This window comes from Bombus impatiens, unplaced genomic scaffold (assembly GCF_000188095.3).
Source record: "Bombus impatiens unplaced genomic scaffold, BIMP_2.2 scf_0418, whole genome shotgun sequence".
Classification (NCBI taxonomy): Eukaryota; Metazoa; Arthropoda; class Insecta; order Hymenoptera; family Apidae; genus Bombus; species Bombus impatiens.
The window spans coordinates 3,779,828-3,799,308 of NT_176837.1; the positions used below are offsets into that span (position 1 = coordinate 3,779,828).

Below are 19,481 nucleotides of genomic sequence, written 5' to 3' on the forward strand. Positions count from 1 at the left end.
AAATTCTTCTTTGTGACTTTCGCTGATCTTAAAATATTTATGTATACTGTTATAACTCATTGAATCTGTCTTCAAAATGACTATATATGAATATATATACATGTACATATAACATAAATATATGATTTTTTCTTATAAATCATTATATTAAACTATCATTATTATTATATTAGCTTAAATCTTTTCCTTTTCCTTCCTTGAGAATCAACAGAAAAGCTAACGTTAAAAATTGATAATACATATGTTTTTATTTATGTAAAAAATTTCAAAGAAATTTGTTTTTTTTAAGTAATTTTTTATATAAAGTGTGTTCTTAGTGTCAACATATCAAATGAATCTCAGGGACTCTTCTAATTTAATAGGGAAGCTTGATTCTCCTTCCAGTAAAAACCGCGCGATGAACCGACATTTTGAAAATCGTAGAAATTTTCTCGATTAACAAGTTATGGGACATCCTTATCAATTGGTCATAAGAAGGTGTGTAATTAAATACTTAGGTAGTAAATACATATGTACAAATACGTGGTCAACCGATTTCTTGGGAAGTCAAATATTTTTACCATTATAGGTATACAAGATATATATATGATGATTTTAAAACACCTATACATAAGTTTGCATATGTTCGTTTAATTTGGGCAAATGAAACTGATTAATGAATAGAGAAAATAATTAAAAACGCTTTCTTTAACGTGAAATAATATTATATTTTTGATAAGAAATTGTAATTATGTATAATAACAATTACATTAGTCATACTATATATAGTATTATGAATTGTAAGTTAATATGAATTATTTAAAAAGTCGAAGGATAATCGTTAAATATACATTGTATTTTTACTTACTTTTGTGCAAAAACATATTCTGACTAATTCATTTATTAGTACCTATACAACCTTTGTAAGATTCAAGGTGGACAACAGTGACTCATATTATTTCCGAAAATGGTTCGTCTGCACCTTGAAATTCTTAAGATCTGATGTATCATCATCATTATTGTAACGACTTTACTATAGATATGAACTTCTTTGAAACCAAATTATTCAACTCCTTATTTTGTATTTAAGCAATCCGTATTTAAGCATTCAATATCTTAAAAAACAACTTAATTTCGTGAATTTATGTATCACAAAAAAGCAGCATAAGTAATCATAAATTCCAAAGTAAAGTTTTAAAAATAATATTTGTAATCGTTATTTTTTTATAAATTTCAATTTATGGAATAGCTCAGTATGGTTTTTGATTCTTGGCTTATATTACATGCATATAGTTTATTACATATGTATGTCTTGTCATTTATAAACAGTATCATTTTTAATTAAGCGTAAAATTACACTGTATATATTTTTTAATACTATTGTGTTTAATGTCCTTAGTATTAAATGTATGAATAATGTACATATCTTTATTTCCTGAATGTATCATGTTATTGTTTGAAATAGTACGTAGAAGTATAAATATCTATAAAAGAATATAAAAGATAATTATGGTAATAATAAAAATAATTTTGCGAAAACTAAGAAATGACAATTTGCAGAGGACGCTACTGTCTTATATATTCTAAGTTTACTGTTGAGCATCAACCTAAAAAGTTGTAAATACACAATTCGTAGTTGTTTGGAACAAAATTGATTTTTCAACATGACAATTTATATATAAAATTGCTGGTAAATTTATAATAGAAATGTGAATTGTATTATGTAAAAACATTGGAATGTTTTGGTAAAACAAGTCTAGATATTATTTTACGCATTTCGACTTTCTAGTGAAAGTGTAAATATGTTTCCTCAATTAAGTTGCAAATTATCAAATATAATTAAATCTAGAAAAAGGCACTTTCGTATTCTTTCGTTTCTAAATAAATAAATGGTAAAAAATAAGTTTATGTATACAATATTGCAAATTTAGTTTTGTTTGTAAATTGATCAGCATATACATGCGTTGTTTGATTAGAAAGTAAAAAAAAATTGCATTCAGAAAAATATTTCGAGCGATATGCATAAATTATTATTTTTGATATAAAATATCTAGAATTGATAGCAAAAATATTTAGAAACTAAACTTTTGCGAAAGGTGCATTTTTTTTTATAAAATATAGAAACTATGGTAAGTTTTAAATTCTAAATAAAAAATGGAAATATAATGTTAATCTATGAAAAACTTTTGTAAGTATACATATAGTAATTTTATTTATTTTTTGTTTTACAAACAAATATTTATAATGATTTTGTATTTAATATACATAGTATAAAATATTTTAGAAAATAACATGAAATATATTATAATCAATAATTATTTTAATATCATATATTAAATATGTAGCAGATATAAGTGTAAATCTGAGATAGGTTATTAAAACATAGAAATATTATATCAGTCTTTTAAAATCAAATAAGGAGGGTTGTTCTTATATGTACCTTGTGAATGTTCTTTTTATAGACAAAGTTTGACCTCCTTGTCTTCAATATCTATTGCATTTAAGTGCCAGCTGTTTCTCAGTGCTGATCATGCTACAACAAAACTGTTAAATCAAAAATTAATCATGCCAGATAGGTATACTTTTCATATATTTATAAAACATTTTAATCACATAGTAAAGAATCTATGCTAATTATATGAATTATTGTATTTATTATCTAATTATAAAATATCTGTTTATTAAGAAAACTACTTTTGGAGGCAAATTTAAATTTTACGAGGTGGAATAATAAAATATTTCTTTTTTACAATATATCTGATTTAAGGAAATATTATTCGACACATATTTATTTTTCAATTTTATTTCTAAAGACAAGATTATTATGATAATTATATGTTGAATTATATGAAACAAATTTTCTATTATTTATATTGTTCAAAACAAATTTACATGTTTTTAAATATTGTTAAACATATGCTAAAATGGTACATATTTTGTTAGGAATAAAATTTTGGTTAGTGCTGGAGTAATGTGGGGTATAACTTTTTACTGCCTCTTTATTAGTTGTAAACGTTCATATTCAATGGCATTGTTAGATTTTATTTCTGATATTTTGTTTTAGTCAGTGTACATTTGCATAATCTGAGATCTGTAGTGTTACTTATATAATTGTTTATTAGTTTTAATACACTAATTATAATTTTATATGTAATGATTACTGTGTGTTATATATCCTATCTATTTATTAATCAAATGGTGAATATTAAGTATAATATTTAACAGTAAGTAATTAATATTGTTTTATTGTTTATATTTTACAATGTGTATTGTGTTTTATTATTTGTTATGTTATTTATTGCTATAGACTAATGGTATTTATATAATGGAGTTTGTATGTGTGTTATCACAATTAAATGTTAATAATACATACTATTATATAGGAATCAAAAAATGGAAAACAATGAAGAACAAAAATCCAATATCAATGAAGCTAGCACATCTGTACCTGTAGATTGTAAATCTGATTCTCATCTTGAGACAGAAGAAGAAAATGCAAAGGGGTAAATTATTATTTTTTTAGTTGAAATATAATATGATTATTTTCTTAATTTATTCATCAATAGATATGTCCAGATTTTATATTAATATTTTTCGTAATTAAATGTGTATCACACAGGCAAAAAACACCAAATTTTGTGGTAGGTGGATTAATAGGAGCATCACCACCAAAATTTGTTTCTCTCGAAGAAATCATAAATGCTGCAAATGGCATGAAAAATATGGCATTAGCACATGAAATTGCGGTGGATAAAAATTTTCAATTACAAAAACTTGAACCTGATGATGGCACAATTCATAGAAAAGTAAAAGAAATTATGCATAAAGCTTTTTGGAATTTATTAGCAGAGCAATTAGATGAAAATCCTCCAAATTATACACAAGCGTTGGTTCTACTGAAGGAAATTAAAGAAGTAGTATATTTATATGGCTTTTATGAAATAATGTATGATTTTTGTATCTACATATGTTCAATAATCTTTCTGTTTTATAGACATTAGATGAACTAGTATTACCACATCATGCAAAAATTCGAGAAAATTTAAAAGAAGTACTTGATGTGGATTTAATTAAACAGCAAGCAGAAAATGGTGTTTTGGACTTCCATCATTATGCACAATATGTGATATCCATTATGAGTAAAGTTTGTGCGCCAGTAAGAGACGAGAAGATTCGAGAACTTAGTCAAGAAACACATGTTATTGAAATATTCAAAGGAATAATGGAAGTACTGCAATTAATGCGACTTGATTTGGCAAATTTTACCATTACTATGATGAGACCAAATATAGTTGCTTCAAGTATTGAATACGAGAAAGCCAAGTTCGCTGAATTCTTAAAAGTTAATACAAATGGTCTACAATTTACAGAAAAATGGTTGTTGAGGCATTTTGATCCAACAAATATTATGAGCAGTTCGTCTGACATTAATGCAGCTCGTCAGCTTACCCATTGTCTTTTAACTGAAGCGTATCTTGATCTTCTAGAATGGGATTTTAGTCCAGATGCAGAAGTACATATGCAACTATTTGTGTTAATAATATAGTCAATCCTCGGTTATTTGAATTAATAATAATACAAATTTTATTGCCATCATTTTTACAGACTTTGATGCTTGATCAAAGTAGATTACTGGAATTGCGTGATAAGACCAGCAGATTAAGCATTATAGGATCTGTAATATTGCTAGTAAATAATACAGTAGGTGCACCAATTCATGGTGTATCAAACTTTAAGAAGAATATTAAACAACATCTTAATGTGTTGTTAGATTCTGTACATTCAAATAAGTATGTACATAATAACATCTGATATATATATATATATATATATATATATATATATATGTAGTCATAAATTAAATTTTTCGTACTAACTATTAATAGGGATTTGGAAACTGTAATGCCAAATATTGTATTACAAGTAAAAACAGACCTGAAAACGACATTGCACGAAATTAATGCTGCTTCCTTATCTCCAGAGATAGAAACATTATTAGAAGGACAAATATTGGATCTCATCAATCCAGAACATAAAATAAGGCACCTTATAAGTAAGTATTGTATGGGACCTATAAAATTTATTTTACATCTTATTTACTTTGTATACCTTTTTTAGATTTAAGAATTCGGCAATTTTTACAAAAAATAATATTATCTCAATCTACGGCACCACAACAAGTTCCACCTGGACTTTCATCACTACAAGAAGAATTAACAGCTATAGTAGCTCAATTTTTGATACTTATTTCTCATAATCGAAGTGTATTTGGAGAATATTATCAAGAAATCATTACTAATGCACTTATTAAAAAAGAAACTGAAAGTAATAAAGATATGAGTGCAATTCATACCATGGACTTGTAAAGCAATTGAGATTTTAAATCAATTTTTGTAAGGGAAACATATTTATGTGTTCATAAAATAGCACATTAATTAAAAAAATAAGTGACATATATATCTTAAAGTAACAATTTATTTGTTTTCATACGTTAAGTTTTCTAACAAAAAAAAAAAAAGAAAATAAAGAATATATATTAAAAACATAAAAACAAAAACGTTATACAGAAAAAGTTCTGATATTGATGTAAGTTATAAATGATACAATTAATTGTATGAGTGAAAAATACTTATAAAAAGGAAAAAACAATTTTCACATATATTGCAAATAGTAATTATTTGTTTTTAACTATATGCAATCACTATTTTACATACAAGTTAACTGTAACTTAATCTTTACTTTGTAGTTGCATATTATGATGAGCTGCAACTTATTTTTTATATTTGATGCTTTAACATGATTTCCAAATGTTATTTTAAATATTGTATTCAAAATTTATAATGAAAAAATATGTAACATATATTTGTATATACACGCAAAAATTAAATTAATTCATAATTAAATTTTATTGCATTTTTTGAAATAACTAAAATCATTTTAAGTTTATTTATTACATCAAATGTAATTCATAAATTGCTATATGGATTCTGATATACATACAACATTCTATTTTTTTTAATAAAAACACATATTTCCGCATTTTTATTAGAAAACTTATATTATAACTTATATTTATTGTATATTATACAAATTGCTTTTGAATATCAAGTAACAAACGTTCACTGCTGAAATATAAGTTCTTTAAAACCATAATAATATATATTTATTTATACAATCCTATTGCACAAAGATATTTTCTAAAACTTTTCCAAAAAAATGTTAAACAAATTCGAGATATATGGTTAAACCATCCTATAGAATTTTGAGATATGTTTTGCGAAAATCATCATGTTAGTTCAAAACGGCGTTACTTCTAAAACAATGATGAAAAATTGTCAGACAACACAAGATTTGTGACCACAACCTTAGGCTATACTAATATACAAGAACCAGGATGATCTTAAGCTAAAATGATCTTGCTTCAACATGATCTTGAACTGTATACTGTTACAAGTATCTCAGGGGTTGTGAGATCTTGAAGATGTAAACTCAGGAAATAAATATGAATCTATATTAATCTAGATATGGATAAAGCTATAAAATATGTTTAATTCGTTAATACTTACTTGTAACGTGGTTTTAATAATAACTCTTTATATTAAAATGTTATGAATCTTTGAATTCTTTTCTATGTTTACTGTTACGTTTGTGTATTTGTGATCAAAGTAATATGATTTTCAAATACAGAAATGTGTTGCTTCTTTACAAAATATTTAAAACCTAGAAATTGTGTTAGATCAATAAGGGATTATAATATCACACATTAATTGGTCTACATATATATTTATTAATATATATAAAATACCTATAAATAAATGAAGCAATTCCTTATTAGGGGAAAATAGATTTTGAAGTATTTTCAACAATTCCTCCAGATTGCCTGTTCTTGTATAGTCCTGTATCATTTTCGCAAAAATTTTATAATCAGCTTCTGATAAAGATCGTTTTACCTAAGGAATGTATTATATGCAAAGTTATTGCAACATAAATTTCTTGTTAATTAAACTTTTATTCATTATGTATATTTATAATTAATCATAATTAGTTATAATCGCAGATGATTACTTACTTCCTTTAAATATGCTTTGCCTAAAGCTTTTTTATCAGTTTCTTTATTATTAGTTTCTTCAAATATTTGTTGAGAATATGTTGTATTGTCTGTATGATCCCTATTTACACATGAAGAAGTTGAAGCACCAGATAAATGTTCATTAAATTCTATTGGTAACATCTTTATTTTCCTTTTTTTTGTGGCAGGTTCACTGATATTTTTTGTTAGTTCACAAGTGGTATAATCACTTCTTAATTTACAATTACTAAAATTAATTACAGGCTTTGACTCTGTTTCTAAAAGTTCAAACAAGTTTCTTTTTTGTGTTTCAACCAATTGTTTACTTTTCTCATCTTTCTTAATATAAGAATCAATATTGAAGATATCTTTAGTTGAAGGGGTTTCAATTTTTTGCTTCAAAGTAGCTTTTCCGGTGCGAGACACGGTTGTATCAAATGATGCTGATATTGCTGGTAAAGAAACACAACTGCTTGTAAATTGTACACCAAGCATATTCGGTTGTGGAAACTGAAAATAATTATAAAGTAACAATACTTAAGTATGTTTCCTTTTTTATAAAATTAAACTTACAGTGTGTCCTGCATATCTGAAAAAATCTTTTAGCTCTTTCATAATAATACCAAAAGAGGTAAAATTTTTTATATGAGGTCTGAGCCAAGCAGATAAATGTTTCTTAAAACTTGGATTATCAAATCGACAGTCACAAAGAATTATAGCTCCATAATCATTTTTATGACGTATTATGCGGCCAATGGCTTGGTTAACAGCTCGTGATGCTTCAAGCTGGTACCATTGTTGACCAGACAAAGCCTGAAGAGGAATAAGATGCATAAAATTAACATACTTGATGAATGTTTAATATCTCAATTCTAATTACCTCTTTATTTTGTTTTTTCATTTCTTCTAAATACCGTTGTTTTAATATAACTCTCGGATCTTTTAAAGGTGGAAATGGAAGACCTGTAATTAATACAGCTCTTCCATTTGCATTAGCAAAATCAAGCCCTTCACTCACTTTACCCCTACAAACTGCCATAAAAATAGCACCTTTGCAAGAGGGATCTTTAATTTTTTCGTAATACTCATTCATAACATTTATAAAACCATCTCTGTATTGAGGTTCTACATATATAGGCTGATAAATATAAATAAATAAGTTCTACTATCTTAGTTATAATATATAACTATAATCATTTGAATATTATTGAAATTAAAATTAATTAAAGGTAATTACTTTACGATCTGCAATTTTAGTCCACAAACCTGTAGTTTGCCACTCTTCTTTACACTTTTTCATTATTGGGTATGAAGGAAAGAAAACTAATAGACCATGAGGAATAATACAACTAAAGTTAAGCACTGTTCGCCCAAGAGATGCTATATATTTTGGATCATTTCTAAAATACAAATTATGTTTTTTACATGATGTATTATGAAAGAAATTATATATTATATACAACATATTTAATAAAAATACCTTGTATTAAAAGAAGAATTTAATGAATAACCATCAGGTCCTTGACTAAGGACACCGACACAAATTTGATCTCCTTTGACAATATGCGGATTTTCTAATTGAAGTTCAATTGGTATTCCAAGTTCAGATATGAAAGGTTTCAAAGGAGATAATGTACCACTTGTTAATATTATTGAACGCACACCTTGGTCCATTAATTGTTGCATACTTGATTATTGTAATTAATATACAAATACATCAATACAGTCTATTCAAAATTAAATGCAGTAATAAAAGAAAGATTTACCTAAATCCAGGACTAAAACACCAATAACTGATAACTTTGCTTTCATTCTTTTTAAGTATTTTTTTTGTTTCCCAAACTTCATTTTGTTTTGTTTTTTTCTGTTCCTCTAATTGAATATACACTTTATAACATTGTTTGATTTTTTCTCTATAGCGTGGACTATTACCACTGCTAAATACAGTTTTTAATAGGTCACTGAATTTCTGAAGTGCATGACCTTTTCTCGTAAATGGAGAAGTGCTTGTAGTTGTTAAGTAAAAAGCAATTTTCTCCAACTTTTCTATTACAAGTTGTTCTCTGCCATGAGTTAACTGTTGAATATATTTATTATTTTTATCTACTTTACACAATTATACAAATTAGAAAATATTAATTATATACTTGTGCCTTTCCTAGTAATTCAAAAATGTATCCACCAGGAAATGTATCTCCCTCATTGCGGTTTAGGATTTCTATAGCATCAATAGCTTTCTCTAATTCCAGAAACATAGCTTTTAAAATACATAAGTCATCTGCAGTAAAATCTTTTACAGTATTTCCTGAATTTTCCATTGAAAAATCATTTTCTTGTTCAACATTACTAGCCATATCTTCCATTACAGCTGTTATTTCATCAATACACATTGCAATATCTGTACTACATATCTACAGAAATTTTATGTAGAATAAATTCTATATATATTTTACCAACTTAATTTTACTCAATTTTTCTTAGATTAATAATAATTGCTATTAAATATAAATTAATTTAATACCTGTAATGATGCTGCTTCTTCACATGTTTTCTCAATATTGTGTGCTTCATCTAAGAGAATAATATTATTTTGGATATCTATGCCTTGTGTCTTCCGTGATTTTGAATCCAGTAAGTAATTATAAGGCATAAAGGTAATATCTGCATTCTGTTTAAGTTCCCTGGACAAAAAGTATGGACAACATTTAAATTTTTGTCCAGCTTTTACTAAGTCTTCTATATCAAGTACTTCTTGTTTAAAAAGAGGATCATCTTTCCTAAAACATATATTTCTTCATCAATACTTTTTGCTAACAAAAAAATTTATCAATTTTATCAAATAATAATATTACAGTTTTTTTACCTGCTTTCAACATTATTGTAATAGAAACATGTCCTAGATTTGATTTTAGAATGACACATATATATTTTGTTTGAACTACTAGTTTCTTTGGAAACTTCTGGATGAATACAAAGCTGATCTCGAGATCCCAAAACAGCTGTGCTTACATGTTTATAGGAAGTTCTTTTTAATTCTTGCATCGCTTGCGAAAGTTGGGAATGAGTTCTAGATGCATAGATAATTTTTGGTGGTGCCCAACCTAAATTACTAGTAGGCTTGGAATCTCCTGTTCCTTCTTTAAGTCCATTACTCAATTGCTTAAAAAAATGCCCACCAAAATCAGGCTTCTCAATTGCACCTATTAATGATTGTGCTTGTAATTGAGCTTTCTTTGTTAATAACCAACTTAAAGAAGAACACAGAAGACTGAGTGTTTTCCCCGTACCTATAACATTTCTATGAATTAGTTTTAATATTTCTTAACTAATATATAATAATAAAAAAAGTGAATAATACCAGTTGGAGATTCCAAAACACCATTTTTACCGTTTTGAAGACATTCTATCACTTTTACCATATATTCTTCTTGTATCGAATATGGTTTAAAAGGAAAATTTACAATAACGTTATTAATTGTCACGTCTGGCATTGCAACGTTATAAATTTTATGCAATATACACAAAAATTAAGATTTTCATAACATAAGAAATGTGAATCTCTCAGTCAGCATTTATAGAAACATCAAGATCGCATTCCCGCCAAATTCTGAGCTACTTTGATATTAAATTACATACACCATTGAAGTATTTACTTATATACATATGTATGTATAAGCACTAATTGATACTAAGTATAAAATATATATTTGTTCTGATACATATCTATTACATATAATTAACTTTTCTTTCTAAAATTATAATAAAAAGAAAATAATAGGAAATATATATTTCGTTTATTAGATTTCAAAAAAAGAAAATATATATGTAATAAGGGTATATAATAAATATTTTATTTTCGATTTATCAGCTAGTTTATTTTGTATAAGAATCTATTTTCAAGTATTAACAACACCTATAAGTGGAATATATATTAAATCTTTTGCTAAGTAGTAAAGGCTCGAGATTAGGTCATTCACATCAGTGGCATCAGTTGAATGTCAGCTGATTTCATGTTTGACCAACTACTGTAAGAGTAGGTAATTCTTAATTTTTCTTCAGGTTAGTATACTTCTATTATCTTTCATTTTTTGGTTTCTTGCAGCAAGTATAAATTATTATATGTCAGAGTTGTTGTAGCATTCGAATTTATAAAAATGAATAACATTAAAACTTATTAGTTAGAAATACTTAATATTTGTTTTTTAAAGAGTAATGACCATTGGTTATTGACCTTTAAAATAAATTACCGAAGTCCATTCAACATTCCTGCATTTAAAACATGCGCACCACATACGACATAATAAATATGTATTCGAAATAAGTTTTTGACAGTGATAAAATATGTATCTATTGAATACATTTGCGTCTTCAAGATTTTAAAAATAAAGACTAACAGAGAGAAAAGATCGGAATAAAATTTTTATATAAAATTTACTTTAACAAATGAAATATTTCATGTAAAGATAAAGATAATATAAAACTTGAATCTGAAATTCTGTGATCTCAATATTCCGTGTGTTCAGATAAGTTCTTTGCCATAACGATATCTCTGCATATATACTCGCATAAATATATTATCGAGAACTGATAAAACTATACTGTGCATATTTATATAATTAATTGAGATGTTAGTCATATTATTGAAGAATTATATTTCATTTTTATAAATTATTTAAATTTTTTCGATATATATTTTCCGATTGTGTTTACAATTTTATAATTTTTTCAGTGTTCAATTAGAACATAATTGTAAAATGCGTTTAGTAATCTGTGATACAGTTGATTATGTGGCAGAATGGTCTGCTAAGTATGTTTTAAAAAGAATTAATGATTTTCAACCAAATGAAAACAAATATTTTGTTCTTGGTCTTCCAACAGGTATGTATTACTGTATATGTTATTATCTTTCATGTATTACAAATAGAAAAGAAAAAGAAAAAGGGGGGAAATATTTAATGTATGTCCGTTAGCAACAATTGTGGAAAATAAATTTACAATGGTTGATTATCATCTTTAGGTGGTACTCCTTTAGGGATGTACAGAAAACTTATAGAATACTATAAAGCAGGAAAAATTTCCTTCAAGTATGTAAAAACCTTTAATATGGATGAATATGTTGATTTGCCCAGGGACCATCCAGAATCTTATCATTACTATATGTATAATAATTTCTTTAAACATATAGATATAGATCCACAAAATGTACACATTCTTGATGGTAATGCACCTGATCTTATAAAGGAATGTGATGATTTTGAAATTAAGATTAAAGAAGCTGGTGGTATTGAATTGTTTATTGGTGGTATGTAATTTATAATATAACAAATAAATTCATATAAAAAATTAGTTGGATATAAGACAAAATATTGTGTTTCAGGTATTGGCCCAGATGGTCATATAGCTTTCAACGAACCAGGTTCATCTTTAGCATCACGTACAAGAGTAAAAACTTTGGCACAAGATACGTTAGAAGCTAACGCGAGATTCTTTGGAAATGATATTTCTAAAGTTCCTAATCAAGCATTGACTGTTGGTGTTGGCACAGTGATGGATGCCAAAGAAGTAATGATTCTTATCACAGGATCTCATAAAGCATTTGCTCTTTACAAAGCAATAGAAGAAGGAATTAATCATATGTGGACTGTATCAGCTTTTCAACAACATCCTCGTACAATAATTATTTGTGATGAGGATGCAACTCTAGAATTACGTGTGAAGACAGTCAAATATTTCAAGGTATAAAATATAAATTTCCTACAATTTTAAAAACTTTTGTTTAAAATATTTGAAAAGTAAAAATTTTAGATATTTGTATTCTAATTGGAACTTAATTCATAACTTTTGAATTTGTATGATATATGCAGGCTCTCAGTGCTACACATCAAAAATTGATTGAAGAAGATGGAGATGCAATCCTTCGTCGTTCAATACAAAACAGTTAAAATGGTAGTTATATTTTTTAACATTGCATAAATATGGATTACATATCTGTATTTTTGTTTTCTGTTTCTTTTTAAATTAGAGCAAATTGAGAATTCTGTACTCCTTATTTTATTGTTTATTACAAAAACATTACATCTTTTCTTTATGTTGTTTATATAATTAATCTACATTAATAATATCCATTAATTGTTTAATGGTATTTAATAGTTTAATAACAATTTATTAATGGTATTGTATTACGGAATATTACTTGTAATGTTATAATTTCATTATATAATGAATTATCTGAAAAATTATTATAAATCGTTTTTTTGTTATGATAAATTGTAAAATGTGTTATTTTTACAGAATTTATGGAATATTCACAGCAAGCTAATTGATGAAAATGGGAAAATATCGATTTAAAATAATATAAGATATTGTTATACATATATGAAAATGTATAAAGTCTCGCATAAAAAGAATTTTGATGGATGTGACGAACTTTACACGGTGTACGTGTACATTATGCGAAACAATTGATATGAAAACTTTATATGATATATACACATTTGTTTCAATAAAGCACGAGTTATAGTATTGTTATTGTTTCATATTTTTGTATCAGTATATTTTTTCATAAATAAACTTATGCTTTTTGTCACAAAATTTTTATCATATACTTACCTTTTCATTCTGTGAAATGAACTGTAATATAATTAAAAGAATACTTCTAATTAACAAGTGTGTCTAAACGTGTAAAAGGAAAACATAAACTTTAAATAAAATAATTTTTAAGATGTTACACGAATAAAAAAATTTTAGAAAGGAAACACGGGCATATATTTTGAAAGATTTGATTTCCTTCTTAAAATCGAGGTCGAACTGTAAGCAACAAGTGGGAGAGATCGTGCGTAGAAGCGATCATTATCATGAAGAGTACATGATAAGTGGAACTGAGGACAATACGTAAGTTGGTTATTGGGATCATACTGACTTGCCAGAAAGAACCGTTAACATTTGTATCGGATAGAATTGCTGATAATAGTCACACACCGAAGTAATTGATAAGAACATTAATCTTGTGATCTTGTCAGTAGTCGATCTTATAAATTCAGTCAATATCTAAAACCTACAAATTGTTCTTCGGTGCTTCTTTCGCCAGCTGTGACTGATCGATCGGAAACTTACTATTAGATCGTTTTTCTCTCGTTCGCGTACTTCTCTCTGCTATAATAATGAATGACAACAGCGATGCGTTTACAATTAAAAATGTTGTACTCCGTGATATCGAGTCGGTTCTGCGTCAAAGGATCGGGGATCATATGATCATCGAGGATTATACCAGCAAATCATTATTACCCCCTGGAGAAAATTACGGAAGTTCGATTTTTAGCGTCGATGTTGAATTGAAGGATAAAAATACTGGAAAGAAGGAAGCTCTTCATCTTATTGCAAAGATGTGTCCACCAACGGAATATCAGAGAGAAATTTTCAATAGTTCTCGTACATTTATGAAAGAAATCTTTATGTACGAGACTATTTTACCAGCTTATAACAAGTTGGAAGTGGAGTGTGGATTGAGAAAGAACGAGGTGTTCGAGATTTTGCCAAAATTTTATGGATCTAGATTGTCTCTACAACCGGATAAAGAATTCGATGACGATGCTGTTATCCTTATGGAGAATTTGAAAATTGAGGGTTACTACACAGGCGATCGATCTATAGGTATGTATATTTACTTTGGTATAATTTGTTAAGTAAATTCTTAACTACCATTTGTCTTTGAGAATAGACTAAATTTTAATTTCATTATTACAGTCTAGTACATAATTTTGGAAGTATTAAGGACAGGTAAAATAATTATATTAAATAAATTTTTGTAATACAGTAATTTAATAAATAAAATATCGAATAATCTGAAAAATATGTTTATATTTGTGGTAATGACAAAAATATGGGCGTATGTATGCTATCTTTTTATAAAATTGTACATCGTTTTAAAATGTAGCTATCTTTTTAATCATATCTCTTTTGTACTTTTTACGTTTAAGTTTAAAGGTTTAATTATTCGAATCATTTGTCCGATAAAAAAAGTGGGACACTCATTTTTACAACGAAATGATAGTGAAATTTCATTTAAAGTTTGCTTAAAGCAAAAAATGTTAATACGAAATATTAGCGGTTTGATCTTATGTTTATTTTTAACATTATATATAAATCAACTCTCTCTTAAAATCGTTTAAGATTGTTAGTTATAAATTGCTTTGAAACAGTTCCTATCTTATGAACTAATAGAAGAAAACTGTACTGTATTTTTATAGAAAAGATTAAAAATGAAATAATATAAATAAAAATAATATTAACACGAAGTAAAACTTAATACATTCACTGAAAAATTTAATTAACATAAAAATTTATATAAAATTTAAAAAATTAATTTAGAAAAATTGAATATAAAAATTTTCTTTACGAACTATGTTCATACACTTTTAATTTATAAACTTATATGTTATTAATTACGAGTAACAATGTTTGATTTTTCTACTAGTTATATTCAGTATCTTACACAAGTATTTATGTATATAATCGTTTGATATCTACCGAGATTCTATCGTCGAGATTTCTTACTCTGGTATTTTCGCTGAATCATGCTCATATATCCTTGACAATTTAAAGAAATCCTTAATACGTAAATACCTTGATTTCTATGTTAAGAACTCATTCTCAACGATTTTTCGTTGTATGTGTGTATTCGATTTTTCGAATACAAAATTTATTTAAATTTTAACGACCTTTCAATTATATTTTATCGTTAAATTTTCTTCATTTCGATCATCTTATACAAATTCTATTTATAATAAATAATACGTACAAATTTGTTTGCACACAGCGATTAAATTTTACTTTAAGCAAGTTACTTATAGATTTACTAAACCTAATATTTCGAAAGATATTTGTACTTAAAAAATGAAATTTTATTTTCTTATTATTCTGTTTGATGGTTTTATATAGGTTACGACTTAGAGCACGCAGAGGAAGCAGTCAAGGCTTTGGCTAGATTTCATGCTTTAGGAATAGCTATGAAAGAGAAAAGACCTGGTATTTTTGAGGTGTTCAAGATGTACGCAAGACCTTTACAACATTCACAGGACAACGCGGATAATATGTTTGCGTTGGTACTCGATCAAATAAAGAATGACCCGGAAACAAGTCCTTATTACGAGAAATGTAGGAAAATTTTAACACAGTTGAAAATGGAAGATCTTTGGATTGACGCTCTTCGAGAACCATGGACGACCATCATTCATTCTGATTTCTGGGTGAACAATGTGATGTTCCATTGTAGCGAAAAAGGGAAAATCGATGGCGTAAAATTCGTCGATTTCCAAATATACCTTTACGGAAGTCCTGTGCGTGATCTGCTGTTTTTCCTTTACTCTAGCGTAAAGAACGATACAACGGAGGAGCAAATCGATGATCTGTTGGATCTGTATTACGAAACTTTCATAAACACGCTAAGTAAAATGGGATGCAATACGAGTCTGTATACCAAGGAAGGATTTCAAGAGAAATTGGTCGAGGATGCCGAACGTGAATTCATCCATGTAAGCTGGATGATAAAGGTGCTCACATTGGATACGAAAGAAATAGAGAATTTTGACGTAGATAAAATGCAGTCTGTACTTACGGGACAAGCGGGAAATCAATTATTTAAAGACCGACTACGGAAACTCGTGCTCGCCTTTGTTAAACGTAATTGGATATAAAAAAATTATTACGAGGGTGGATCTTTCCATACCTATAAAGTGACATCGTATATATGTACCTACGTAATCATAGCATATTATTTTTTAAATGATCGTATCCGATTTTTCCATATATCACAATCACAGATATATCACATCAATAAGAATTATATTCTCAATGACTAATCCAATCCATATCTGTAATCTGCAACGAAATATAATCAGTTCAATTAAATAAAATTCAATAAAGTAAATCAACGATATAATATCGAGTCTAAATGACAGGTGACAATAGGAAAGAATTTGGTCGAAAAACAGATAACATTTAAAGATAAACTAAATCAATGATAAAGGATGGACTCATAAATAAACATTTGATTTTTGGAGAGATTAATAAAATTTTAATCGACATAAATAAATTATTTTCAAGAGATATAAATGTAATTAATAGTACAATAAAAATACAGTAATATTTTATATTTATTATGGTATTATCGTATGTAAAAATTTCGTTATTCCAACTATATAATTATATATAAATTATATATAATTTTATATAAATTATACAGAGATATAAATAAATAATTTTTTTATGTGTCACAACTGCATAACAAAGATTAGTTGCTTTATTTTTAATGCGACGTAATGAAATCATATCAATGAATTATTTATCGGAGGATACGAATATTTAAAATTTGTACATTAATGGACACATATCTTTCATTATCACGAAAAAAATAGAGTAAATTAATAAAACTATTTTTAAACACAATGCGTGTATTTTATTCAACTTACGCGGAGATTAGCTTTATCTCTTATACGTAAATGAACGTAATTTCTTATGATGAGACAAACAGGATTTGTGATTAATCTCGATCTATCATCGTTTTTAAGATAAACCAATAATTTTGTTTAAGATTATTTAAATTTTGTTTGTATTACATAATTGTTTTCAACTATATCTGAAGTATAAAGTATTAGTTCACAATTGCGTCACATGTCTATTAACGTATTCGTAACGTATTACTTTGACAAACTGAATTAGATATTGTTATCAAACAAATATTAAGACAAGAGCTTAAATTGGATTTGAACATAATCCTTTCTGGATAACAGAGTTATGAAAGTTAGTATATACAAGTAATATCCAAACGTCAAAACATTGAAAATATCACGAATAATGGATTGTTTAGAATGTCTCTTTTACGAAAGAGACATTAAGAGACTTTTACGAAAGAGTTTTATTCTCAGATAAATTCTACATTTATTTTAATCTACGAAAGTAAATAATATAGGAAAATAGATAATAATATAAGAAAATGGAAATGAAAACATGCGTATATATATGTGTTATTTATAGGAAGTTAGTATAAAAAAATAATGGCAATGATAATACTGAAGAAAGAATGACGAATATGACCTTGTGAGTTATCTGATAATGAAATATCAAGAATCGTTACAAGCGTATCTTTATCGCTTCTATAAAACAATAATTCTATAGGTATCGTCATGAAACGGTAACGATATAGAATTATTAATCAATCATACAGCTTAGAAAATAGCGATAAAATCACTATTCAATACTTTTTAGTGGAAACTTTTACGTTATAAATGATGTCGTACGTATTAAAAAATTCCTAATGTACTTTTCATATTCGTGTTTTATTAAGCTCTATTCCTATTATTATTCCAGAGTGTTTTTCGACAGAGTAATTTCTCAAACGTGATACATAAGTATGTACAAAACGGGCAAACAATATTTAACCCTTTACGAAGCACGATAATCGTAACAAGCGGTAATGGAAGTATCTTTCTTTTACAAATACGTCTTTTATAACGATGCATCTTTATACAAACATGAAACATAATCTGTCAAACATTGTGATCTTTATTTTAATAGAACAAAATAGATCATACGTAATTCGATAAAATAATATAAAACGAAAAATATTGTGCATCCATTATTTCCTTATAAAACGAAAGAAACTTTTCGGACGACCTAATATCTCAGAACTATGAGAAAATTTATTGATACATATGTATACCGATCGGAATTATGATGAAAAAGAATAACTTAATATGTGGAATATAATTTATATAATAATTACTTAATAAAATATTAGAAAGCATCTTTTTAATTATAAAAATGTTCAAAAATATCTGATTATAAAATTATTCTATAATAAAAAAAATATTTTTGTTTGTATTATTGGATTAAAAAAATGTAATAACGTTAAAAATATAAATATGATGTTAAACATTTAGGTATATGCTATAATAATATAAATATAAGTATTGTCCGCTTCGAAGTACAATGTATATATGTGTAATGTTATATAATGTTCTTCGTGACGGTATGTAGCTATCACATTTAATGATAAGTTAATCGTATCGAGGATCTAATATAACTTTCTATAGCCCATATTTTGAAATAATTGTCGATACGATTAATGCGAAAATTTATATTTTACACTACAATATGTGATTGATTAATAATTTTTACATTAAGTAAACAATACACAATCACTGTAATATTTTTTGTATTAATCATATACTAAGAATTTTTTATACTAAATGGGTGGCAAATGATTATACGAGTTAACAATTTCTTTAATATACTTGGTATTTTTAACATCACTCTTTCTATCCTGTTAGTACAAATATTTTATAGAAAAAACATAATTATTAAAATTTAAAATGGGCTAATAATTTAACATATCCAATCAAATTTCTATGCTCCTATTAATAAAAGTCTATAAAAG

At 26.5% G+C, this 19,481-nt stretch overlaps 4 protein-coding genes across 18 annotated transcripts; 3 read left to right on the forward strand and 1 right to left on the reverse strand.

Annotated features, from left to right (window-relative positions):
• Positions 1-430: 430 nt before the first annotated feature.
• LOC100748579 (T-complex protein 11-like protein 1) lies at positions 431-5,591 on the forward strand. 11 transcript variants are annotated; one of them, XM_012386824.3, is made up of 8 exons: positions 1,539-1,669; positions 2,442-2,555; positions 3,363-3,482; positions 3,599-3,893; positions 3,974-4,492; positions 4,585-4,769; positions 4,866-5,032; positions 5,098-5,591. In XM_012386824.3, the coding sequence occupies exons 2-8, from the start codon at positions 2,545-2,547 to the stop codon at positions 5,343-5,345; spliced, it is 1,545 nt and encodes a 514-aa protein (XP_012242247.1). In that variant the 5' UTR covers positions 1,539-1,669; positions 2,442-2,544; the 3' UTR covers positions 5,346-5,591. The 11 variants fall into 11 exon arrangements, with proteins under 11 accessions (XP_012242243.1, XP_012242247.1, XP_012242251.1 ...); XM_012386822.3 differs by having other exon boundaries at positions 1,555-1,775; XM_012386823.3 differs by having other exon boundaries at positions 1,555-1,724.
• A 506-nt stretch (positions 5,592-6,097) lies between these two features.
• LOC100744569 (regulator of telomere elongation helicase 1 homolog) lies at positions 6,098-10,706 on the reverse strand. 2 transcript variants are annotated; one of them, XR_001102358.3, is made up of 13 exons: positions 10,407-10,706; positions 9,912-10,335; positions 9,570-9,825; positions 9,196-9,459; positions 8,815-9,125; positions 8,529-8,735; positions 8,286-8,448; positions 7,929-8,186; positions 7,622-7,861; positions 7,049-7,558; positions 6,785-6,929; positions 6,546-6,699; positions 6,098-6,467 (listed from the first exon to the last, which is right to left on the reverse strand). XR_001102358.3 is itself a non-coding variant. In XM_012386819.3 (12 exons), exons 1-12 carry the CDS (start codon positions 10,537-10,539, stop codon positions 6,620-6,622), a joined length of 2,991 nt encoding a protein of 996 aa, XP_012242242.1. In that variant the 5' UTR covers positions 10,540-10,706; the 3' UTR covers positions 6,098-6,619. The 2 variants fall into 2 exon arrangements, 1 of the variants encoding a protein (XP_012242242.1); XM_012386819.3 differs by having other exon boundaries at positions 6,098-6,699.
• A 255-nt stretch (positions 10,707-10,961) lies between these two features.
• LOC100748699 (glucosamine-6-phosphate isomerase) lies at positions 10,962-13,582 on the forward strand. 4 transcript variants are annotated; one of them, XM_003490335.4, is made up of 6 exons: positions 10,962-11,107; positions 11,778-11,926; positions 12,066-12,350; positions 12,426-12,784; positions 12,913-12,994; positions 13,340-13,582. In XM_003490335.4, exons 2-5 carry the CDS (start codon positions 11,803-11,805, stop codon positions 12,988-12,990), a joined length of 846 nt encoding a protein of 281 aa, XP_003490383.1. In that variant the 5' UTR covers positions 10,962-11,107; positions 11,778-11,802; the 3' UTR covers positions 12,991-12,994; positions 13,340-13,582. The 4 variants fall into 4 exon arrangements, with proteins under 4 accessions (XP_003490383.1, XP_012242269.1, XP_012242270.1 ...); XM_012386846.3 differs by lacking the exon at positions 10,962-11,107 and adding an exon at positions 11,137-11,153; XM_012386847.3 differs by lacking the exon at positions 10,962-11,107 and adding an exon at positions 11,223-11,561.
• Positions 13,583-13,916: 334 nt separating this feature from the next.
• LOC100744811 lies at positions 13,917-17,105 on the forward strand. The gene is made up of 2 exons (XM_003490302.4): positions 13,917-14,698; positions 15,986-17,105. The coding sequence occupies exons 1-2, from the start codon at positions 14,209-14,211 to the stop codon at positions 16,738-16,740; spliced, it is 1,245 nt and encodes a 414-aa protein (XP_003490350.1). The 5' UTR covers positions 13,917-14,208; the 3' UTR covers positions 16,741-17,105.
• The last annotated feature ends 2,376 nt before the right edge of the window (positions 17,106-19,481 follow it).